Genomic DNA, 25,383 nt, shown 5'->3' with positions numbered 1-25,383 from the left:
TTGCAATTTTACTTTTTCAGATCTCTGTTGAAGAACTCGAAAGAAGTTTGATTATAAAGGTCAACAGGGATGCAGTTATGAAAATAGCTGTCTCAGGGGATCTGTTTACTCTAGACAAAGGACTGTATCAGCTGAATTTGACAGTAGGAGGCATTCCTTTCAAAACAAAGGACCTTATTCTACCCGTAAGTATAGCATGCTGCTGATGTTGTTTTGCATGCCTGAAGGGCTTGATTTGATCTTTTGGGGTAATGTAGGTCCTTCCTGAGAGCAGTTCAGCCTGCCCTCAAACAGGTGGAACTGTCACCTTCTGGATACAGCTTTCTCCCCATTGACTATAGAGGGAGCCTAAGCCAGTAGCAAAGGTGAGACTCCTGATTTTTTGATTGGTAAGTCTGGGTGAGATGTATCCCACCCTTGGCCTACAGAATAGGACACAGCAAAACTGTAGCACATGACAAAATTAACGGTGGTCATGCTGGCTTGGAGACCAGGAGTGGCCCTGGGGATCAGTGGACACATCACTGTGTGAGGGTACCATCGTGCCCCCCAGGTCTGGAAACAACACTGGGGGCACTTTCTGTGATGTGACTGAAGTTTGTGCTTCACGTATATTCTAGCATGTTTTTGCTGCTTGCGTTTGCTGTTTCAGTTTATTAAGACCCAAGGAAAAACAGAAGCTTATTTTTCTTTATTTCTTCCTAATTCAAGTAGATAGGGCATCAGAATAAAAGTTAAGGCACTCTTTGGAGGAAATTGGATGATTGCTGTGTTTCTGAAATAGCTGCTGCTCAGGTTGTTTTGGATGTCCACCACACACAGAGTTGGCACCTTGAAACCCAAATTGGCATCTCATTATTTCTAAATGAGGTGACAAGCTCACGGTTCTGTGACTGGGAGTGCAGCAGCTGAGGAAGGCTCCTGTTCCTCACAAGAAGTCATTCAGGGCCACTGTTGTCTGAAACGTTAAGCTCAGGGTGTGGTCTGAATATAGGACTGAGAGCCAAAAACTCCTGAGGTTTTTATCCTGGCTCAGACACTTAATTCTCTCTCTGCTTCAATTAACTGGGGGTAATGGTGCAGATATAGATGCTTTTCAAGGAGCCTTCTCTTTACATACTGTCTCACATTTTAATGCTGCCATTTGGTACAGGTTAACATAACTAGAAGCTGGAAGGAACAAGGTGTGGAGAGAGCAGTGTGCCTGTTCTGTGGCTCAGGCACCCCTCCCTTAAACCATAACCCAACAGCTTATACCATGATCTGGTCCAACATCTTGTCTGTCATCAAGGCTGTTTGCAATGACACAAAGGATTGTTTTTTTAACTTCAGGTTAGCCTCCAGCATTTTCAATGCAGAATTACAGGAGTTACATAACTTTGGCTACAGAGCTTCAGAAGTAAATCACACTAGTGATGTGCAGCATGTAGAGGAGCTAACAGAATCAATATAGCCAAATCAGCACCTGCATTAGCTAGTGCCCTTCTGTCCTGTGGAGACAAGCTGACCTGGGTGTTTCCTGGGGGAATACTGACCACTTGCTTGGGGTTGCAGGATTGGGGTTGCCGCCAATTGATTTGCACACACATAACACGGCAAAGTGATTTCTCTTATTTAGTATCATAATATAACTCAGTATTCCTCTGCACCCAAAATTAGTTATACTTCACTGAATAGTATTACAGTTTGAGGCATGAGATACTGCTTTATCCTCCTAGATAAACCCTCGGCTGGATGGTTGCATGCGGGGATGGAACTGGCTGAATGGGGAGGACACCTCTATCCAAGAAACCATAAAGATGAATGAAAAGATGCAGTGCTTTTCTGTAGCAGGACGAGGGTCTTTCTATCCTGGCCGAGGTTTTGCTGTGTTTAATCTTACTTACGGTAAGTACTTAATTTTTTTTTTTTTTATTTCTGACCTGTTCTCCTGCCATTAACTATACTCAGTTAATAGTTTAAAACTTACATGTATACTGGACTCAGTGTTGATCAGTGCAGGAAAGACTGGCAGCTGTGGATGGAGAGAGAATAGCTAAATTTGTGGCACATAATGAAGGAAGGCCTATGTGTGATGGTTAGAGCCAGTATGAATATGCCCAGCATGGATTAGGTTCTCTCTCTGTAACTCCAGTAATGTATTTCACATACAGGCTGGTTGCAGCAGCATAGGTGGCTCCAGCCCTATCCAGTGTTTTCTGCTAAATAAAGCTGCAAGCCATACTGCTATATCTTGAGTTTATGATGGACAGAAAATCAATATTGTCTGTAGAAAAATGTCCAGGATTGGATTCACTTTTAATTATTGGGTGGTATTAGTTATGCTTGGGACAAACACACTAAGCATATTCCTGATCCAAGCTGAATGAAGTTGGCCTAGATACACTAATAACAAGTTTCAAACCACACTTGGCCATACCAATATAACACTCAGAAAGGCACCTTTTTCTTTGTTCTAGATTATTCTGTTTGTTTATATGTGTGATCAACTGTCAGTATTTTTAAACCCGTACAAATGCCAACCACCTATTTTAGTTTGGTGCGTAAGCCCTCCTCTGCAGAATCCTTCTGTGCATCATTATGTGGATTTTTCTGCTGTGCCATCGTAAATTAGAGCATATCAGGTGTCTGTCGTCTTGTTTACCACATGGATTCAAAAGCTGCAAAGTAGAGACAAGGCAGCATCTGTGGTGCAGATGACAGCACTCAGCAGACATGAGGCTTCAGCATCTGCATTTTAATTTTTTTTCTACAAACAATAATTTTTTTTTTTTTTTTTTTTTGGCTTTGTAATGGTAAGCTTTATAAAGAACTTACTGTATTTCAAGATGTGGTGAACCAGCAAAGCTAATACCTCTATGAAGGGAGGTTGCAGAAGCAGTATTGAAATCTTTCTTTGTAGCCAGTATCACCTTTTAAATTACAAGGGCACTGAGACAGTAAGAAAGATTGCAGAGAGTTTAATTCAGAGTTTAGGAGGTGAGATAAAACATCCTACACTTCTGAGAAGCTGGTGATTAGGTAGTGATCAGTGTAGTATGCTTATATCCTTTTTCAGTTTAACACAAGCTTTTATAGGAATGTTTCCTGTATGTCAGATTTGGACTTAGATCCCTCAATGATCTTTGGACAGCCAAGAACCATTCAAAAATGGGGTGCCCTATCTTGCAGCAGCTCTTTGAATGTGTTGGATTGATAGCCATGGGAATTTGACTCTTTCTTTGTGATAAAAAAACTTAACCTTGTCCTTTGACAGTCTTAAAGACAGCAGAATGCAGAAGGTAACAAGACAAAACTGATGCCTTTTTCTTCTCTATGTTCAGGTGCTTTGGAATATTTATTTTTTTTTTTTTAGTAATAGAAATGTGGTAGTCCCTCCATCTATCCTCTTCTCCAGGCAGAAATCGCACAGCCTACCCACCCATTTCACCTGTTAGTCCTATGTTTGTTGTGCTATGCATTTCTTTTTCTGCAGTGCAACCTTCTTCTGGAAATGAAACCAAGACAAGCTGGGAAATAGAAGTAAATGCTGCAATTCAACCAGCAACAGATACTGGCGTGCTGTTCGCTCTAGTTACAGAAGAAGCATCTGTGCCTTTATCGCTATCTCTAATTGACTATCACTCCACAAAGAAACTGAAACAACAGGTAGAGACTTAAGCATTTTTTCTGGAGAGGGTTCCTTGCCATTTCCTGGGGACTGAGTCATTTTCAAAAAACAGTTGTCAGGTTTGCTGAGTGCCTGCTTTATTTCGTCTGAGCTAAGATGCTGGGCTGACACCAGAGTTCTGTCTCTTATGGGTATATGTCAGATGCCACTAAGGAGCTCTTTGCAAATGTGGTCAAGGTAAAAGACGGAGCTGGTCTCTTGAATGCAGGCATATTTTGTGATGTTTTTCTGGCACAGAAGCTGTTTAATGCCATAAGCAAAGAATTTCCATTCTCTAGAGCTCATCAGTAACTGCCTCAAAGTAGTCAAGAGACAGGGTTTAGGTATTTCTCCAAGTGCTGTGAAAGGCCAGTTATGATGGAATGTGGAAGCTACTGATTTAATGGTACTCATAATAAAGGGCTAGATTCTGGCATTACACGAATGTAAATCTGGAATGATATTGCTAAAACCCATGAGCCAACTTTTTATTTCTAGTACATCAGCTCTCATCTATTTGGTTCCAGTGTAATATAACAACCTCTGTAAGACTCACTAAGAATTCTCTCATGGTTAAGACTAACAATTCGTCCCATTGGTTTATTGGGTTTTCATCTGTGCAGGTGAGTTCTGAACACAATCAGCAATAGTAATAAGGCTGATTCTCTGGTGGCTCTGCAAAATCTTTGTAAACAAGGCCACAATGGGGTCATCCTGGTCTTGGGTAAGTGTGGCTAGGTATCTTCCTGCTCACTGCCCCTTTTTCTTCTTTCCCCTGCTGTCCAGTTTGTCATTGTGGCCTTGGAGAACACAGTTGTGTCCCGACTGGCAATAAATCTCTGCGATAAGAAGGAACACTCTGTGGACATCCTCCTCAAGGAAGATCACTTATCCCTGAGGGTAGATGGGATAGCAGGAGAGAGTGAACTAAGCGTCTCTGAGTTAGAGGACAGTCTGTCCATCTTGGAGAGCTCTTTGCAGTCAACAGTGAAGACATACGTGGGAGGATTGCCAGGTGAGCATCCAGTTTTGTAGCTTGGCCTACAGACTCCCAACATACCTTGCTGGGCTGTCAGTCAGGAAAATCGCCTCCGTTGTTTCAAGCTGGGAGTCTCCTCTGTTTCTGCTTGAGCAGGCTTTGTCTGCAATGCAGGCGTGTGATCTTAACAGATGTGAGGGTGAGCTTGACAATTACTTTTTTTCTTGAATGATTGTGTCCTTCTGAGGACAGCTGCAGGCAAAAACAGAAAGAGGAGGTTTTGCTTGGTCAGCAATAGGAATGATTCATCTGAAGGACAGCTGTAAGCAGGGTCATAATCTTAAACCTGGTAAAATACATAGGAGCTGGACCACAGGCTCCTTCAGTGCATCCTTAATGTAATGAACATGTGTGAGCACTCCCTGAAGGGAGTGCCAGGGTCTCACATTGTTTTGACTGAAGCTTGGGAAGCCCAGAGTGGTGAATCTCCCTGGCTGATGTTCTCTTTGAACTGATCACAACACTCCACAATTAGCAGATTTCCTCCCTTCAGAGGGTACGTAGGGCACAACCGAGGGGCTACCTCCATTATGGTTTTGCTGGCTTTTCAGCAACAACAGGGCTTCTTGTGGGAGGTCAGTTTGCTCCTCTTTTCTGAACCTGGACAGTCAAACTTTCATCTGATCAAACTTTCATCTGAATCATGAATTTTGGCCAAGTTTGGGGTTTTTTTCTTGTTCTGGCTGAACTGGTTTATCAGTCCCTACTCCTGAGGCATGCAATGAAGGAAGCATTTATGTCTCTGATGCACAGCAGTACATCTTATTTTGTTGCCAGCAGCTAAGCAAAATCTTGCCCTTACTTGCCCAAGCAAGGGAGAGGCAGCAGTGTTGGCCTTTTGGTAGGTGCTGAAGAAGTCAGGCTGGAAGAGGGTGGATGAGGTGCCATGTGTGCTAGGACGCATGACATGATTGTTCCCACCATGATCAAGAGTTTACAGAGTATTTATGCCAGTGATGTAACTGGCTCCTGGTCACACTTAAAATGGTGAGGCCACACACTCTGGGACTTGCAGGAACAAGGCCGAATCCTCAAATGTGGCATTTTCCAGCGTCAGATTGAATTGTCCAAGTTGGCCATTGCACAAGCAAGAGAGGTCACCTGCTTTCTTTCAAGTAGTCCTCAAATGCACAGCAGAGACTTTCACAGCTCAGAAAACAATCCCATTCTGTCGCTGTCCTGAGTTCTCTGTGGTTTGCTTAGACTAACCTTACCGGGTTAAGCACAGTTTTTAATTAGCCAGAACTAAGTGTGAGATGTCATAGCTATGGCTGTTTAGACCCAGCTGGCTTTTGTAGGTTTAGCTACTTTCCCCCTTTGATCTGTTCTGCTCAGCAACAGGAATTTCTGCTTTTGCCATTGAGAGGAACCTAGCACTTGCATTGAGAAACCTTGTCATTTGCCAAATGAATAAACAATTTGGCACTTCGGTTGGATCCATCGCTCTGGGTTAAATAACTATGCCAAATGGTCAGATCTAAGTTCGTTTGGCTCATTCAAATTTTGAAAACATTACATTGTTTTGGGGTTTTCTCTGCTTCCATACCCTGTGGAAAAAAATATATCAGTCACACGTAATGTCTTTATTCCATTTGCCACAAATAAAGAAAGAATTCTGGGTCAAAATATGTAGGATGTCCCATCCTAAGTACAGCTAATAATATTATTTAGAGTTTCAAGAGATAAGAGGGAACATATAGGCATTTACTACCTTTTCTATGGTATTTTCAGTTCTGGTAAATCCTAAATTATGTAATTTATGTGATGCATAGGTGCTTTTCCAGGCAACATGTATACCACCAGGTGAAGGAGCCTTTAAACAAGGCTTCTGAGTCTTTACAGGACCACACTTCAGACAGATCCATTTCTAGTTGTAGCAGAAAATTAAATATTTGACCTGATTTGCAATTATAACAGTTTAAAAAATATATATATTTTTTTGGTAGTGTCTTACAAATCCAGCTGAAAGCCCACACCATCTTTCAGTCAGTCCTGTGGCACATGTAACAGGAATCTTCATGATTCCTTAGACAAACATTCAAGCCATTAAACCAAATTTTAACTTATTCTAAGTCAAAATTCAGCTTACATTCATGTGAGGTACTACAACGCAGAATCCCCCTTCTCTTAAGCAGACTTCACAGATAAAATTTGGTAAATGGGAAGGAATACGAAATAGCTAAAATGATTAGTTTAAACAACTACCAAGCAATGGTACTTTTCAGCCAGGAAGCTGAAAAATTTATAATATCTTTCTGTGGCTTACAGATCCCATCAGCTTCAAACTTGGCCCTGTGTGTCTCCAGGCAGAACCCTTTAAATTACATATAATCTCAGGTCAACAGGACAACCTATTGTTCAAGTTCTCCTTGCTTCGGTGTAAAGATAAGGTGTTTACTTAGCTACCTGCATCACTGTGAAGTTAAATAATCTTTGAGATGTTCATTGCTTTCCATTGCACAACCAGCTTGATCAGGTCGGCTTTGGGTTGTAAATAAACTAATAACCTCTGGGGAAGGGTAGAGGACACAGTTCACGTGAATTTTCATGTTACTATGTGGGGTTTTTTGTTTATTTAAGGTCAGTGTTTATATGACGTTACAGAAGTTAGTAACCAGATTGACTTATTTCTTCTGGTTCTTGGATTGTATTTAGTGTCTTCTTCCTTGCTATTTGTTTGCTCTTCTGGTAGATTGATTAAAGAAACTATGTCACTAGTGGATCTCCACAGAAAACAGTTTCATTAGTCTTACTGTCTCGATGTATTTCAGCACCTTTCTGACGAATGCCAGCAACCTCCTTGTGCTGATACATAACATAAGCATGGTAAAGATGAGTCCAGCAAGTGGTAGAGGCTGTGTATAGAAGGAACTTTCCTGTCATTAAGTTCTCCCTATAATCTTTTGGCAGATATTTTGAAGAGAAAGAGAGGGAGTGCATTAGAGGAAGGTATAACAGCCCCACTAATGACAAAGTAGAGAGTCCAGAGGTGGAGGAGGGGGGAAACAATGAGACGGAAGGCAGCATGAACACAGTGTGCAACTGGCATGAAGCCTTGCTGCTGTGCAGCGCGTGGTTTCATCAGGACTGGAGACCTTGAAGAGACACAGAGCTGCTGGGGAAGGGTTCAGCCTGGGAGAAGGCTTTTGTGCACAAGAGCAGATGGCATTTTCCCTATGTCTGGAATTGTGCTCTTGCCTTCTGGTAAAGTGGAGCGGGGGGGAGGGGGGGAGATTGAAATCTCGGAGTGGAGAAGAGTTGGAATTCATTGAAGTGATAGTCATCTGAGCATAGGTAGGGCAGGTATTTATTCAAAACCAGAAATCAGAGATGTTTGTCTCCTCTTTCACACAGAAATTCCTGTCACTTCCACTCCAGTCACTGCATCCTACCATGGCTGCATGACCATCAAGCTGAGCAACAAGCCACTGGACTTAGACGAGGCTCTCTACAAGCACAGTGACATCACCTCACACTCCTGTCCTCCAGTTGAGGCAGGTCAGTAGGTACCACTGCAATGCGAAAGTTTTATACTCGGAAACTTTCAATGCTTTTCTTTTTTCTTTTTTTTTTTTTTTTAAAAAAAAAGATATAAATTATTCAGACCTACCGCACTGCGTGTATAGTTTCTCTTAAACACTGAAGTTATGTAGGAGCTACTGATCCTTATGTCAGATTGATTATTGAAATACTCCTTTGCTTTGAGGTTTAAAGGTTGTAATATATTTGTAAATAGTTCAGAAGACTAATATTAAATAAGCCAAAAGTACAGAATATACTGAAAGTGAATGTTATGTTTAGACTGTAAGAGACAGTTTTATCTGTAATGTGGAAAATCTGGTAATATATGAGTGTGGACTGGAAGAAAAATAATAATTCTGTATTATTTTTTATTACCAAACACTGCTTTCTGATTTGCAAAATATGAGAGAATAAAATATTTACATACAAGTTTTTAATTTTCCTGTAATGAGATTATGCTGTATTCTGTTATTTGGACATAATGACTCAGGCTATGCCTGATGTGAAGATTACACTACGGGGGGGTGGGGTGGGGGGATTGGGTTGATTTGGCTTTTTGTTTGGAGATGGGGGGTTTTATGTGCTTATGTCAGTATTGTATATCTTCTGGGCTGGAGAGCAAATGGTTGCTGCTATTCTTACTGCTAGAGTTTCTCTTTCTGGTACCACAGATAGAAGGACTCAGCCGTGACCTTTAGAAAAACTCTTGGTCAACAAAAAATGGAAAACAAAGGTGGGTCAGCAGGAAACAGAAGAAAAGACTCAATAAGTTAAAAGCCACATGGCTTTTATGTCAATAACAGCTGAAGCAAATGATGAGGTGTCAAGAATTGGGGAATATTATCTGGCAATGACATATTTTTGCTGCTTCATTTTCAGGTTGGCTCATTCACTGTGAGACTAGTGGGAGCAGAGAGGTTTGAAACTGTGAGAGTTAGCCAGGCTGAATTGCAGTGTGGTGAGACTATATGTGGGGGGTTACACATAAGAGGTTGTAGAGCCATAAAGTACATTCAACTTTAAAGCTATCCTTGTGAAGTTGGGGTGGGCTTTGCATAGCCTGCATTGAGTCACTTAAATTTTGCTTTATTTGGTCTTTGTTTTGCATCAGATTAACGAACTGAGAAAGATAGGTATATGCTGTGGTGGAAATACAAATACTGGGTGGCTAAGGTTACCCCATGCTTCAGAGGGTTAACGTGGAAAAGGTCCAATTCTACAAGGTCTTTTATAAATTGTTCCTGGTCATTCTACATCACGTTTTCCTAATCAAATACAGAGATTATAGATTAGCCTAATAATCCATAGATGGGACAACATCTGTGACCAAGCTGTAGAGATCTAACTGTTCAAGAGGAAAGGATGGAAGATGAGGAAGGCTATCCCAAACATATTTCCTGGTAAGGATCCCTGCTTTCTTTAGCAGAGAAGAGGAAGTTAGTCTATTAGCCATTAGACAGCAAGACATCATAGCTCTTTATTGTGACCATATCAGTCAGCCCTAATGCAATAGGGCAGAAAAGGCCAGAGGTTTATCACTTTCAACGAACATACTCATTTACACTTACAGAAGGACCTGTTAAAAGACTTTAGACTCAGGTGTGACCAGATGCAAGTTTGAAAAAAGATAGTTGCTCACTAGACAGAAATAACTTATTGGTGGGGTGTGCATGGATAGGAAACCCCAGAAGTAGTTCTACATTTTTTCTTTTTGTAGTTGAGCAAGGGAAACCATGTTATTCCTGAGACTACCTTCTCTTAGAGTTGGTGACTGTGTATCGACTTATGATATAATGGAAAACCCAAGAAACTTCAGTATCTCCGGATAGAGCTGGGAATTCTGAGGATGCTGTGGTTAAGAGCACTTCCACACTGTAGTTTTTGTTTCCTGTGTGTTTTTCATGGTTACTTTAGTCCTTTACCATCTCCTATTCTTTTAACTTGGAGTAGTTCTAATGAAAACAGCTCAGAGTTGGAAGACACCTATTTTTTAAACTAAGTGGACGCAACAAACCCTGTTTTACTTTGTTCTTTTCAATGGAAACATATTAGCAAAATAGTCTTGTGTCTGGCATTTTGTATCATTTCTGTGGTAGTTCACAAAAAACCCTACCATGTGGCATAAATGACTCACAAACATGTCTGACCTTTGTGTTAACATAAGTGGTACTATTTATGAGGCCAGAATTATTTTGGATCCTGGAAACGTGAATCCTGTGGTACAGTATGGCACTCTGCAGTTTCAGCTTAATATTATGTGAACAAGACTATAATTCTGTTTTCTAAACCAATCTAATTCAGAGGAAAAATTTCTCCAGGGCTTTGCATATGTGTGCACGTATGTGAAGATATTTTGCTTAGACCACAATGCACCCTGACCCAAAATGTGGTTTAGAAGAAAAAAAAAACCTGAATATGTAAGTCTGGAGAATGACAGAAAAGTGGGGTTCTTTTGTCTCAATCTGGATTGTTTTTAATACCCTGCAGCAGTACCACCCTGGAGGAAGAGGTAGCTGCTTCTATATACTGTTTAAAAGAGGAAAGAAGGGAGAAGCTTTCCTTCATTCCTCCTCAGTCACTGTGCTTCAACACAAGAGAAACACGGATTTACTTTTTGTTCTGTAAGCAGTCTAGGTGCTCAACTCAAAGGGAGCAAATCTGTTTTGGGCTTTGAATCCCCAGAATGAACCCAGGTGGTCCCCTGGTAGTATTCATAGCAAGCAAAAAGAAGAAAATGTGTAGTTCCACTTATTCCATGATCAGGGTGATTGTGCTCCTCACAGCATGCGTTTGCATAAGAACTAAGGGGTTTGGATGTGTTAAATTAATGTTTAAAAGAAAAATAATGGTCTCCGCTCTGACTTTGTTTCTCTCAACCAGGTTCATGTAACTCACTTTGTCAGCAATACATGTAAGGCACCTTGTCACTGATGTTAACATCACTGGCCTATAACTGCATCTCAGAAAAACCTGAATTGAACAAAATATGGCTTTTGTGGCCCATATAAACTAGCCTCTGATCTTATATGAAGTAGCACTGAATCTGCTTTTTATACACAGAGGTACAACACATGAATTAACAGAAATTTGTGGAAAGTATTATGTAAAAGGATGATCATTCTTTGTTCTATTTTCGGCTGGTATGATGGTGTCACTTCCTCTCAAAGGAGACTGTCAAGTAGGCTGGTTTTGTTTATACAGGGTTTTAAAATATTTTCATAATACGAAGCAGCTGCTTAAAAAGTTAATGAGAAATACCTTCCTTCCCACTGCTTTTCTCGTTGGCCTTTCAGGAAATTTCTATAGCTTCATTGCTGTCTAGACTGTAAGATCTATAGAACAAGCAGCAGCACCACCCTTCCTGTAGGAGCAAAATACAGTGAAAGGATGCAGCAGTCTGGTGGGTTTTCATGCTGGTGTAGCCACTCCTTCCCCAAAATGTGGTAGCCATGTGCTAAGAGGGATCCCAGCTAATGTGATGTACAACAAGGGGGCAGAGTGCACACTACAGGGACAAGACTGCTCCTGTCAGTGGCACTGCTACAGGTATTGCTGCTTAGCCTTGTCAATGTATTTTTGTCTCTATACAATAGGAGAAAATAAATTTTAAAAATATGAAGGAATTCAGACCCTTCATCCATTCTGTTTCAGTCATTGTAAAATGCCTGGAGTAGGTCTTCATCAATTTAAAAATAAATAACTGGGGTTTAACATAGAGTGGGTTTGGTTGTGGTATTTTTTGACTAGAAAGGAATTAATTCAAACACTAAAGTGCAGTCTAAAATACCTGTCTGAAAATTGCATCTTTAGCACACTGACACGATGTTTTACTACACAGACTAGACTGGCACAAAGTCTGGATATATAGTCCCAATAAAATTAATCTTTCTATTTGAAACTTGAAAGAGGGAAATATTCCTCTGTTCTTGTGGTTTTGTGTCCTTACAAATATACACAGTCTTAGGTACGGTATAAATATACACAGTCAGTTTTATTGTAAAATAATTGCCACACTTTTTTCACTGGTAGAACACTTTCACCAAGAAGGGTTATTAAATAAATACTACAAGCAAACAAACATCTGGTGTCTTCCTACCCAGAACAATTGACTCGAGAGCTCCTGACTACCCACTCAGACAACACAGGCTAAAACTCCTCTATATTGGTTTATGAAAGCAGAACACCTATCCAGAGTGTTTTCTTCATTTCTCCTCTTGAAGAAAATTCATTCCGCAGCGTACCGAGAAGGAAACATCTCATGCTTATGGTAGCCAGAAAGCAACACTGCACTTGACTGCAAGCAAACTGGGTGGTGACCGGTCACCCCACTGGTGATGTGCCTGCCTGTACATTTCCAGGGTTCTGCTCTGCGCACAGTGAGATGTGGGTAAAAGCGGAGTGGTCGTAACGCACTCTGCGGTGGGTTTGTTGGGAAGTCTAGTGTCTGCACAGCACAATTTCCAGAGGTTTCTTAAGATCAGAAGTCTAGCAGCTACCTAAAATAAATTATTTGTTCTATGGTGCATATGGTGGAGGCTTCTCTCCAGGCAAGAAGTAAGTCGGTGTATAGAGGGCTGGAGCATTGGGGGGAAGACCATAGCTGGAGCTGGACTGAGATGGAGGCTGAGTTTCTTCTGATAAGGAAATGTCAGTAGATGATGTTCCTGGAAAATTGCTGGCAGGCTGTATACAGATAAAGAAAAATACCTTCTTCAGTAAAAGATTACAACCCCATTTGCAGCTCTGTGTTGTTTGCCATGTAAGTGTTCTATAATAAGTCCCACGATTAAGTTTCCCATGCACTGCAGCACAACACTCACTTTAGTTTTAAAGCACCTGCTTAAGTATAGCAATGATGGTATCCTGTGAAACAAGACAGATTCCATCTGTAACCCAAGTCATTTTTAATAGACATTACACAGACAGCTATGCAATGGAACAGAACAGGAATTCTGCAGGAAAAGATGCTCTGGCTTCCTGGCTGATGTGCTGCACCTGACTGGCTGGTTAGGTTATGTGTAGCTGCTCATTTCCAGGCATCACTGTGTAATTTAAATTCTCTCAGATGTAATGGATCTCAGTTATAATACTTGCATAAATGTCAGGTCTTACTCCTGTGCCAAATGCAGAGAAAATTTTACAGGTAGGCATGTGTCTCCCTGTAAGTCCTTCACTTTGACTGTCTCAGCTATAATGGGGCTTTGGCTTAAAGAGGCATGAAAAATAGAGTGGCCTTAGGAAGCAGCCCATGTTCAGGAACAAGCAGAGTTTGTTAAAATAAAAGAATGCATATAGAGACTAATGTTCTGGATCAAATCCCACCACTGCTTTAAACCAGGTTTTGTCCCTGATTTCAAGAGAATCAGGATTTCACCCCTCCCCTCATATGCCAGCACATGCCAGTCCATGGGCTTCATCAGAAGAGTTGTGCTCAGCTCCCCTCAGGTTAAGGCCTAAAGAGCCTGGAATTTAAAAAATAAAACAAAACAAAAAATAGTAATCATGGATTTGTTTCAAGGGAAATGAAAATCCAGGTGAGTAAACGCTGCTCCCTGCTGCTAAGAAAATTAATAGTCACCATCTAGAAGGCCAGTACCAGGGCTGGCACTTGCATTGCAGAGCTGCCCAGGGCTGGGCAGATCCCACGCCACAGTGCCTGGCTTCTCCAGGGGCTCCTGCTCTGGGTCAAAACCCCATGGCAAGGAGAATGCTGTCCTGCATTTGCACCTCAGGGTGACTTAGTAAGTGAGAATGGGGACGACCTGACAGGAAGGTTGATTAACTCTCCAGGAGGCAGTGCAGGTATACTGACAGACCTGCTAGCTAGATCAGCTCCAAACTTAGTTGTTGTGGTTTTGGGTGGTTTGTGGGTTTTTTATTTTGGAGTTGTTGCCTCCTTCCCCCCTCAAACTGCAGCCTCCATTTCCATCTGTTTGCCAGGAATTGCTTCTGTAATGAGTTATCCTCTGGCAGGAATGATTGGCACAACTCTTACTGCTGTCATCACCACCAGACCCTGCACAGCTAATCATTTACCTGACCAGTTGGCAGGCTTGTTATCAAGACTAGTTGTGACTGAACTGCACATGCCACAGTAAACAAAAGAAATGCTAGTTACAATCCTTGTCAAAATGCATTCCTGTTATCACCCTTTCTTTTTTATATTTGGCTGATTTTTGGTTGTGGACAAGGAAGTATGAGGTGTACTGAGGAGGATTTACCATCAGCTCAAGTTGTGACTTTTTAAAGACTTTGTTTGCCACTCCAGCAAGCATTTTTTCAGTGAGATACTGGATTCAGCAGGGGCCTAGAAATAAATCTGCTCAGTGGTGGGAGCCACAGGTGAACTCAGGTTAGTATACTTTGAGCTAATGGAGCTCCAGTCCATGTGAGTGGGGGCAGCACTTAGTCTAGGCATGTCGCATGCCAGACTAACCTAAGGTGGGATGTGTTCCCAGAAGGAGAAACTATGGCTGAGGATTTCCTCTGGTTGAGGTGAGAGTTCAAAATGGAGTTATTAGTTCATAATTGATTGCTAACTGCTTTACTTCATTGACTGGCATCAATCCACTTTTGTTTCCCCCTAACTCTTAGCTAAAGAAGGTTTTGCTCCTTTTGTTGTATTGAAGCACCACATGTGTGACCATTCCCCAACTGGAGGCAGGTGCAGGACAATGTCAATTCAAGGGGCTTAGGAACAGCATTTAGCCAAGCTTTGGTGAGCCAAATGGAATGCTAAGAAGAGAGGTGTGTCCTGGGGATCTTGGTCTCTGTGGAAGCAAAATATTATGCTTTTTGAGATGGCCAAGGGCACCCTCTGCTCCAGAAATATGTGTTAGTCTCATGTAGATCTTGGCTTACATCGGCCAGCCCTGTATGCCTGTCTTGCAAACATCAGGCCATCTCAGACACCATATCTTTAGGCAGCTGAACTTCAACCCTAGGATACAAGGTTCAGCCTCAGTTGAAATCTCACAACACAAGTATCTAAGCACAAGGCACAGTGACATGTGGAAACTGAATCACACCCCTAGTCAATAGAAAGGCCTTTAGGGTGCATTCACAGCATTTACATCATAAATCTTTAGCCTGAGCTAATCCACATGTGGCGTTCTCTGTGGACTCTAAAGGGTAGGCCAGCTCAGGCAGGGTCTTCTACACTATGGATAGCTACAGCTCAATTCAGTTAGTTGCTGACATATAAGCATCCAGCCCTTTTGGGATGCCATGGGATATCCCAGACATCCACACAGATGTGACACAAGGACTACAGGACCCAAGCCCTCCTGGAGTGACAGCAGGGGCCAGGTGGCTACCTGATCTCATTATCAAGCAGCTCTAGATTCCTACATGCCAACAGCCCCTGCGTTTAGACCCAGGGCCTGTAATTGCCTTAAGAACTAGGACCAGCTAAGCAAGGCTTGTGAAGGCCTGAATCCAGCAGCTGGAGACTGCTTGGAGCACTCAGATGGGTCATGAAGACCTCCAGCCCTATGAATTCAGCCCACAGCCCTCAAATAATGGAAGCAGATGACAGTTAAGCTTCAATCTGTTACTGATCAGGCCTTCTTGTAACATTCACCATTTGTAGCTTTGAGCAAGTTTATTATGATTCTTAACTCATACACTGATGCAGAAATTACTTCTCTCCAAACTACAACATAATGAGCTCATACATGCAGGAAGGCAGCCTTTTTTGCCTTTTTTTTTTTTTTTTTTTTTTTTTTTTTTTTTTTTTTTTCTCCAGGAAAAGGATTAAGCGCTTTCCCTTTTGGAGCCCAGTGCTTCTTGCTAACTTCTACTGGCTTGGGGACAGCTGGTGATGTCTGCCTCTGAATATTATGGAGAGAGAATACAAATTAACACACTTAGAAAAATTAGAAATCTAGGAAAAAAAAAACTGTATTTGTTTTGGAATGAAGTTAAGAATTTGGGGTAAATATGATGTATTTGTTTCTCACTGGACACAGGACTGAACAGTTACAATTGATCCTCTGACTATTTACATGCATCTTTTTAGCTGAAATGCTTTTTCATCTGTTTTTATCCCCTTCTCTCCCTGCTCTTGGCTACGTGCTAACTAAATTCTGCAGAACAGCACAGCTTTTCAGCTAAAAGCAAACAAAAAGAGATGTTCTTTTTTCCCCTCTCAGCCCATGGTCACAGAAAGTGCCTGGCCCCATTTATGTTAATATGTGTGCCAAGGACTGTTCTCTGGCTGTGAAGCCAACTGGCACAGCATATATCACATCCCTACCACTGAACTCTTACCACCAAACTAGTGTGAGTGTCAGGAAGCACCCTACCTGCTGGAAACAGTCCACTGCCCTGGCTTCTGACCCCTTCCTGGGTGTTGCTGGGAGACTGTTAAGTGGTCTGGGCCAAACCCATACCAGGAGCATGCTAACAATTCACTGGTGTGGATGATCATCATGTCCCAGTACTTGTGCCTGGTACCTTACTGGTCCTGAACAGATGTAGCCCAGGAGGCTCTGGGGAGCTGGTCCACAGCTAGTTCATGCTAAACATGCATGTTTTCAATTAAATATATATTATAGTATTGCAAAACTTGTGGTACCCACTGGTCTAACACTACACAGCCAAAGTATAGCAAGCCATTGGACAGAACAAAGTAGTCTTTACTGTGCTTTAAAAAAAATTAAAAACTCCTATGATTGCTCCAAGGGTCTCAGTACATTGTTATTTACCAGCTCACCCTATGTTCTTCATCTCACTCTAGGGCAAAAAAAAAACCAAACCAAACAATCACCACCCTCAGCACCACTCCCTGCATTTTCCAGGCCAGCTCTAGCTGGATGCAGCACAAGCTTGGATCATGACTTGCACCTCATCCTTCTGAAGAAGGCAAAGCAGCATTGACTCAGCTCATACTGTATCCCTCCCTCCTGCAAGTGAAGAAAGCTGCACCTCCATCAGCTTTCTCTCCCACCTTCAGGCCAGCTGCCTCTGGCCAGTAAAGCTCATCAACCTCCACCAACTGCCATAGCATCTCTGTACCTGTCTCCCAGTGGTGGCCTGTATGCTTACAGGAAGCTGAAAGAAAAAGGGCTTCATCTTCTAGTGAGCCCCTGTTTGTTCTTATGGCAGGTGGCCATTTGGGAACCTGCTGGGCTTATAGTGACATCCCTGTATTCAACAGCAGCTGATGTTCCTAAGCCCTCATTTATACTCTTCTACAACATCCTGTGGCATATGAATCTTCTCTGGTGTGTCTTATCTTGCTACCTAATAGTTTTACTGGGGCAACCAAAATTCTGAAGTTATCACAAATATCCATCCACAATCCTTTCCATATCACTCAGTTTCACAGACCTGTTAACTGCCTCTCCTTTCTTGCATCCTTTCCATCTGATGAGTCCTCATCTACTTATCTCCATATTAAGAGTAAGGTGGGCTAAGGTGTGTAAACTTTTCTGCCAAATCCTATGCGTATCAGATGCTTCCTTTGGCTTCCCCAGTGCCTCTGCTGTGGCTTTATCTTGCCCAAAATGGGAGATGTGTTCACCTTTGTGACAACTGTGGCACAGCTGTAATCCCACACTGGGATTCCTGGTCAGCAGACAGAGACCAAAGGACAACCAGAGAAAGGCTGAGACCCAAGAACAGACCTGAGAACTAGGTCCAGACTAAGTCATCCCAGGGACTAGTCTGTGAGTTGGGATCCAACTTCACTGCCTCATTTCAACCCCCCAGGAGCCAAGATCTACCACTGCAGAGTTTGTACTGAGTAGCAGTTTATGCTTTTCTGATGGAGTATGAAGGGTGCCATTTCATACTGTACCTGAAGAGGTAATGGGTAGGATGGATAGGTAGAAATAGTTGCTGCAGAAGGACAGAACCCAGCGTATGTCAGGATCTGCTGGGCAGGATTGTACAGGATCTGAGGAGGAGGTGCAGCACTGAAAGCAATTTGTGTCAGAGGTACCTGTTGAGCACAAAAGACAACAATATATCAGCACAGCGCAGAGGGGACTGGAGCAGAAACTGGCCCTAACACAATCAACTATGCAATTTAACAACTTCCTGTTTTCCAACACAATACTGATACTACATAAAAAACAGACAGAATGAGAGGAGGGTGTATCTGGAGTGAATTTTCTGACCAGAAGTACACAGCTACTTTAGCCTTCTTCCCTGGGAAGAAGACTGCGGATGCTTCCCTAGCACCAGTTACAGAAGCACTGGCAGGTCTCCAGACCTGAGACACCCTGACGAGCACAGCATATAGCCTTGACCCCCTCTTTTTACTCACTCTAGCACCCAACACCCAGTTCTTCACAATTTGCTGCAGACTCTTTCCAACAACAACTAACTGATGGCCTCATGCCTTTTCTCTCTGTTTTCCCACATACAAATTTCTCCCTGTGCAGACCACTCACTATTCTTTCACAGTTCCCTCTCACCTGTGAAATGTAGTTTGCTGCTGGCTGTACAATACCATCCCCTACATGCATATCTCATTCCTACTGCATAAAATCCTTCATCATATCCTGTGGCTTTATTGGCATGTTCCTTAACTGCAATGTGAGATGAGGTTTGCAGGAAGAAGTAATAGTTCATATTAAGCCAGCTAATACAATTGGAGAGACAAAAAGACACCAATACAAAAGCTAAATGTGAAAGGGTGCTTGTATTAAATCCCAAAATACTCTGCTGTTTAACCATTTGTGAAGGACAGCAGAGTTCTTTGAAAGATTTAAGTCCCTCTGCTCTGCAAAGTGAGACAAATCCAGTGGTTTCTTTTCTCATTGTTTTTATTAGCAGATTCCTCTATATGAGAGCACGGAATTTTCTTTTCACTGAAATAATAAAATACAGTGGTTGCCAGACAAATGTTGAAAGAAGCAGCCAGGATTTTTTTTCTTTGGCATTTCCTTTCAGATTTATCAGTGAGAGGCATAAACCAGACTGCATCCTCTGGAGACAGTATGAGATCTCTCTGTGATTGAGAAAGAGGTATATTGATTGTGTTTGTACATGGAAAACATTGTCTAAGTCACTGATGTATGACATGAGGTTACCTGACAATCTAGGCCTTTGCTCTCTGGAGAAACTTAGCACCCCAGGAGCTGGCGCAGAGGAAGTTTGGGCGCAAAAGCAGAGAGCCCATTTCATAGGGGACAACACATCTTTCACATTCAAGACACTCTTCTCAGAACACCTCCTTCCTGCTGGCCCTGCTGAGTGGTTATGGTGGGGAAAAATGGCAAGATGCTACCTTTCAGACAGGAGTAACGAGAAGCAGCTAACCAGCTTGCCTCCGATGCAATGGTTTGGGGCCACGGAGTGCGCCCTTCCTCACAGGAGGGAGGCCCTGGTGCGATCAGACCCTACTGGCTGTGGATGTAAATGCAGCAAGAAACACTTGTTTTGCCCAACAGATGCCTGTTCTGCATCTGTCACCAACTTTCTGGTGTAGGTCCCTTTGGGTGCTGCTGTCCTTCTCCCAGGAATCTAGAATCATAGAACAGTTTGGGTTGGAAGGACCTTAAATACTGTCTAGTTCCAACCCCCCTACTATGGGCAGAGACACTTTCTTTTAGATCAGACTGCTCAAAGCCCCATCCAACCCTCTCAGCTCTCTCTGTTTTGCCAGTTATTAGGCTTAGCACAAAGGACACAGCCAGCATAAAGATGAACCAATAACCAAATTGTATTTGACACAAAAGGGTCAGTACATGGGTGAGCACTGGGGGTACAAACAAGTCAGATTATACATAATCAACATCAATCCCACTGACCCCAACAAAGACACCACATGACTAACAATGGGTGGAATAAATGGTGACATGCAGTCTCTCATAGAAGGGATGGGAAACAACTGAGTCAACCAGCCAAATACATAAAACTAAGGAAGTCACATACTGAATCTCTACACAGCCCACATTTACAAAAGCCAGACCTGACTAGAGCCCAGTTCCAGGGAGGCAGGAGGTCCTTCCCCAACAGGGAACTCTGCAAAGTGCATCCACCTCACAGACAGACACTGCCCCTGCCTGCAAGGGGTCCCAGCTTGTATCCCTAAGTGGGACACCTGACCTTTACTTACTTAATGTGGGACACCTGGGGCTCACTCACCCAATGGCTCTGTCTGCCAGGCTGGCCACACCCTGGAGGGAAGCCCAAAGGCAAACTCACCCCCACTTTGTGAAGGGCTGTGGGAATCACCCCTATGTCAACCTTAATTTGGGGCTTGGGGTTGAAACCCCAGCATTTTATCATCTGTAGCAGCAAGGCTCTCCAGTTGCTAAGACTGAACATCAAAACAGTTCTAGAAGAGAGTTTTGAGGAGTTATCTACTCCAAATCCACTCATCAAAGTACCTTATTATCAGGCTATCTGATCTCAGCCTGGAGCCAGCAACGATTTGCGGGTACAGAAACTGGTTAAATGCTTTTATCAAGTATTCCAGTAATGACACTATGTTAAATTAGTCACATAAAATAGGTGGGTGGAGGCGTTTTAAACTGAAACACCACCCAAGCCAAAGAGATAAGAAACTGTGAACTGGTCAGGGTGTGCTGCCAGTGCCATGCTGGCACCTTGGGTCAGGGAGCGTGGGGAAAGCCGGTGGTGGCTGGAGGGGCTCTTTGGCTGCCCCTCACCTGGCTACACAAGCTGCTGCTGGCTGTGTGCTGGGCCATGTGGCTGCAGAGCAAGGCAGGACAGCTCATGGATCTGATACAGACCTGCCAAAGCATTTATTTCTGAGCTACGACTACTTTTAATGTCACACTTTACCTTTAGTAGCACAAGTGCTAAGACATGAATGAATGCATGATAAGTAGCTCAGTAATTAGGGGTTCATTTTCTTTTCCTATTTAGAGCAGGGTGAGGGAAGAGGAGAGGGCATAAGGGAATGTTATTTAATCTGTTCAGATTCTCTTGAGGACTCCAAGGAGACTAACTGAAAAAAAAAAAAAAAAAAAAGTCAACTCCCCCCAGGACCATCAGTGATTCTGATTAATGCAAGGCTAAACTCAGGGCAGGCGGATTCCTTGGCAAGGTGTGTCAGGAAAACATCTACAAGTCATCAGATGAATACAGGGCAGGGAAGATTGTTTCTAGATCAGCTTTTAATACCAGCAAGTAAAGTTTTCCATGCATTGTCTTCTCTAAGAAATAATCACAGCGTTTTATCATTTTGGATACTCCAAATACATACATTATATAATTTATATTAAGATATAATTTACATTATATCTTAATCTGCTTTTTGTTAAAGGTGACTTAAGGTAACTGCCTAGCTGACATCCTATAACCAAGTACACTGTAGATCTGAAAAGCAGGGTACTGTCATAACCACTGCAGCTTCCCCAGCACCCAGTAGATCACAGAGGATGGCCCCATGGGTGATACAGAGGCCACTGAGAGCTGACACCTTGGTGGTCAGGAGAGGATGAAATATTTCCCACTGAGCCAGCAAGGCCATCTGGCAGGCAGCAAAACCACAGGGAGTACGACAGGGTCTGCAAGGAATTTGTCACAAGAAAATCCACAAAAACCAAAACAACACTTCTTTTTTTCTGTCCAGGAAATGTCATGGGTTTAGAGGCAAGGGCACTGTTTTGCAGACTCTCCCCTTTGCAACATGTTTTGGCTGCCGACACTCTCCAGAGATAAGCATGATTTTTTTTGTTTGACTAGTCAGCCTGGCCCAGTGTTTTCTGGAAGTCAACCTCAGAGCAATGCCCTGAGGCGATTCAGCTCTCCCTGCAAAATGCCAGTGAACATTTCTGTGGGAAGGTGACATCCCGAAAGAAAGAAAATTGTTCTCCCACTGATTTTGAAGTTTTTCCTTAATTCAGCCCAATGCCCCTTTCTGTCTCTCTTCTGCTTGATGTTTTCTTGGCCCCTGTCTTCCCCCAAGACCCCTTTTGTAACGAAAGTGAGCAGCAGATTAGCAAACCAGGTCTGGTGTGTCACTCAAAAGGACCCTGAAAAAGCACAGGCAGAAGCGAGGAGGTGGTCATTGCATTTTGGATTGCTGCTTTAGTAACACTTTCACAAGCATAGCATGGCTCCTTTGCTGAGGTAACTGACACAAACTCATCTTTCCCTTAAGCTAGTGAGGTGGGTTTTTTCCACTCCACTGCAGAGAAAACATGAAAGAGCTTATTCAGATCAGGTTTTTAGCTGGAGCCCAGACGGACTTGCTCCAGCCAAGCCTGAGGAGAAGCTGCATGTCCACTGCTGCTGCGATTTCCTAGCGTGGCTTTATGCTAACCAGTCAGAGGACCCAGACCTTGATGCAGGTTCTGCCTCCCAGAAAGGGAAAGAGACAGGTCATGGAGACCCCAATTCTCCCAGGAGCATCTCCTTGGCTGTCCCTTGTGAACAGTGCAGCGGTGGGCCCTGTGCAGCACAGAGGTGTGCCTGGGCTGGAGCTCACCCTGCTATGAAACATCAGCCCAAATCCTATGTAAGCCTCAGTTTGTGCAAGATGACTAGGTGGACTCTTAGGCTGGTTCTCTGTACCCTTCCTCATTTTAGGGGAGAACTAGCAACTCCCACAGCTGCCGATGGTGGAGGCTCTTGCACCCATCCCCTGGGGGAAATACTTAGCAGCACTGGAAAGCTGCAGTGCTCTACCAAGGATTTACTGTAGATGATGTCTGCTTTCCCATCCTCATATAGGCACTCTTTCCCTTGTTTCCCACTGTAGCTGTTTCTGCTATCATTCTGCCACTGCTTCTCTCACAGGGAGGGGAGGAATTAAGCTGGGAAAGCTACTTCCACTCTCTCCTGTCTGGCAGCCGCAACTTTTTACTGGCTGGCTGCAATTTGTTGTGAACTCCTTGCAAGAGTCCCCTCATAAAGGACAGCTCAGCTGCACACTTCTTAAATGTGAAGGCTCAGTGGGCTTGTTTGCCTTAAGCTAGAGAGAGGAATATTTCCAGCAAACATTTTGCAACTCTTAATAAAGGTGAATTTCAAATATTTCGTATGACTCTGCTCTGTCACATGGTTTTAAGCACCCAACACATGTTATAGAGAGCCTGGACATGCTTGCTAAGAGATGCTGGGTGGTCAGAGCAGAGCTTGTATAGCCTCCAGTCTGACTGGGTCCTTGCTCACTGGCTGTGAGCAGCCCCTTCCCTCTAGTCTGCCCACCTGTCTCTCTTGCTTTCTCTTCCCTGCTCCATCCCTCTCTTCCTTTCACCCGTCTTTCTATTTAGTTTTCTCCTCTGGAATAGTCACCAGAAACATCTTGTACCTAAGATCACCCGTGCTGCTATCACACCTCCTTTCAGCTCCTGCATTTCACCTCCATCCTCATGCCTCTGCCCATTTAGTTTGGAAGCTCTTGGGGCCGGGACCATCTACTCTTCTGAGCCACTTGGTTGGTCTTTAGGCACCACAAATAGGACCACTGTCAGTGATAATTCCAGGAACAGCTACTTCACCCTTTTAACATGTCAGAAAATGTAGGCAGATGAGGCACTGTGTTAAAGAATCCCTCCTAGCACACAGCCTCTTCTGAACGTAGTGGTGCACATCAGCACAACATGGTGGTGTGGCACAGGGAGCAGCTAGAGGGTAGCATTCCTTAGTGAAACAAAAGAGGAATTTCATGTGACCTGAGTACAACTGTTTACAGAAAAACTTGACTGGTACTTCAGAGTTAATCCCCATTCTTTGGAAAAGAACTACATACGGTTAAATAGTCACACCTAGGACTTGAGTTTTACACCTTAGCTTCAAACTAGCATCCTGGAACTCTGTGCTGGCCCCCATGTTCAGTGTTAAATTAGGAGAAAAAAAAAAAAAAAGATGCCACTAAGTGAATTGCCAACATCTGTTCACACAGAAACCTGTTTTTTTCCCTTCCATTAATGTATTTCACCAGGCTTGACCTACTTAGCTGTGAGCAGCTGGCAACAGCTTAGCCCAAAGAGATGACTCCAGACTCCCAGATCACACAGGAAACATGTTTAACATGTGCCTTCTTCATACACTTATATGCTTCCCTGGTTTTAACTCACCTGGTAACATCAACAAGCACAGAAATCTTCACAGAAGGCAAAAGACTGAGCCTTACCATGTCTTTGAATGCCCCTAGAATGGCTGCCGTAATAATCCCCAGAAACAACCCGATGATGTTGAGGACTGTGGAAGACCACAGCAGCCTATACAGGTGAACCACATCCTGACAGCTGCTCACGCCATGAAATTCATAGTAGCTGGCAGACTGCTCTGAACTGAAAGGGAATGCAGACAACGTCACTGCTGTGGGAATGGTTTTGCACATAATACAGATCACCAGATGATTTTAAATCCCTCTTGATTACTTTCCTCTTTGGCAAAATAATTCATCCATGTTTCCACCAAATGCTGCTCAGGTGAACTGGAGAACACTCTACCATAGACAGAAAATGGCTCTGCTAATGGCAGCATTAAACTTGTGGTCCAACTAATATCAACTCTAGTTTGGCTGATCGATGTTGTGCACCAGCAGGGACTCTTTTTTTTTTTTTTTTTTTTTCCTGAGGGTCTCTGAACCCAGGCACAGTCCTGGCATATGGATGCTGCATTGCCAGCTAAAGCATGCTTAGCACTGCTTTTTTTCCCAGCTCACCTGGAAATCTGCTGGCATCTCTAGCACTGGGGAAGACAAGTTGCTTAAGCATTAATTCAACCACAGGAAGAGAGATTTTGCCAGCTGGCTACATTTGTTTATGGTGTCTGTGGTTCCAAATTAACAGATGCAACAGTATAAAGTGTGCCTTTAAACTATGCATTGTACTATCCAGAATTTTTTTTTTTTTTATATTTCTACACTGCACTGGTTATTGTAAATCAGGCATGTTGTGAAATCAATCGTCATTGTCTTGCCGAAAGTCAGAAATATCCCACTGCAAAATTTGAAACCACAGTTTCCTGCAGTTCTTTCCAGTACCTGTCTTAATGCCCACTAATGAGCTCCTAAAGCATCTATTTAAGTTTGAAAGAGGTTTTAAATGCCATCTGATTTTGCACTGTTATGAAATTGCCATCAGGTTATGGTGGAAACTGGAAGCGAGCAGTGTTCACTTTGCTATTCCTCCAGCTGCAGCACATAGGGCAGCAGTGGGGATGGTGGTTAGGGAAGGGTCTGCAGGGGAGGGGAGGGGAAGGGAAGGGAAGGGAAGGGAAGGGAAGGGAAGGGAAG

At 43.1% G+C, this 25,383-nt stretch overlaps 2 protein-coding genes across 2 annotated transcripts in view; one reads left to right on the top strand and one right to left on the bottom strand.

Moving 5' to 3' along the window:
* The window catches only part of GAS6 (growth arrest specific 6), an 81,077-nt gene extending 71,516 nt beyond the window's left edge, over nt 1-9,561 (top strand). The window contains exons 12-16 of the mRNA XM_026845847.1: nt 21-185; nt 1,719-1,887; nt 3,476-3,648; nt 4,436-4,664; nt 8,043-9,561. Of these exons, the coding sequence (XP_026701648.1) occupies nt 21-185; nt 1,719-1,887; nt 3,476-3,648; nt 4,436-4,664; nt 8,043-8,194 (888 nt within the window). The 3' untranslated portion in view covers nt 8,195-9,561. The remainder of the gene's footprint in view (nt 1-20; nt 186-1,718; nt 1,888-3,475; nt 3,649-4,435; nt 4,665-8,042) is intronic.
* Nucleotides 9,562-12,182: 2,621 nt separating this feature from the next.
* Nucleotides 12,183-25,383, bottom strand: part of TMEM255B (transmembrane protein 255B) — a 67,897-nt gene continuing 54,696 nt past the window's right edge. Inside the window, exons 6-8 of the mRNA XM_026849136.1 lie at nt 24,274-24,433; nt 18,013-18,156; nt 12,183-12,893 (exon numbers count right to left, since the gene is read on the bottom strand). Of these exons, the coding sequence (XP_026704937.1) occupies nt 12,726-12,893; nt 18,013-18,156; nt 24,274-24,433 (472 nt within the window). The 3' untranslated portion in view covers nt 12,183-12,725. The remainder of the gene's footprint in view (nt 12,894-18,012; nt 18,157-24,273; nt 24,434-25,383) is intronic.

Source organism: Athene cunicularia (genome assembly GCF_003259725.1).
Source record: "Athene cunicularia isolate RWA chromosome 1 unlocalized genomic scaffold, athCun1 chr1_part1, whole genome shotgun sequence".
NCBI classification, from domain to species: Eukaryota; Metazoa; Chordata; class Aves; order Strigiformes; family Strigidae; genus Athene; species Athene cunicularia.
Note: the sequence above shows the minus strand (reverse complement) of the source record. Positions and strands in the feature narration are given on the sequence as shown.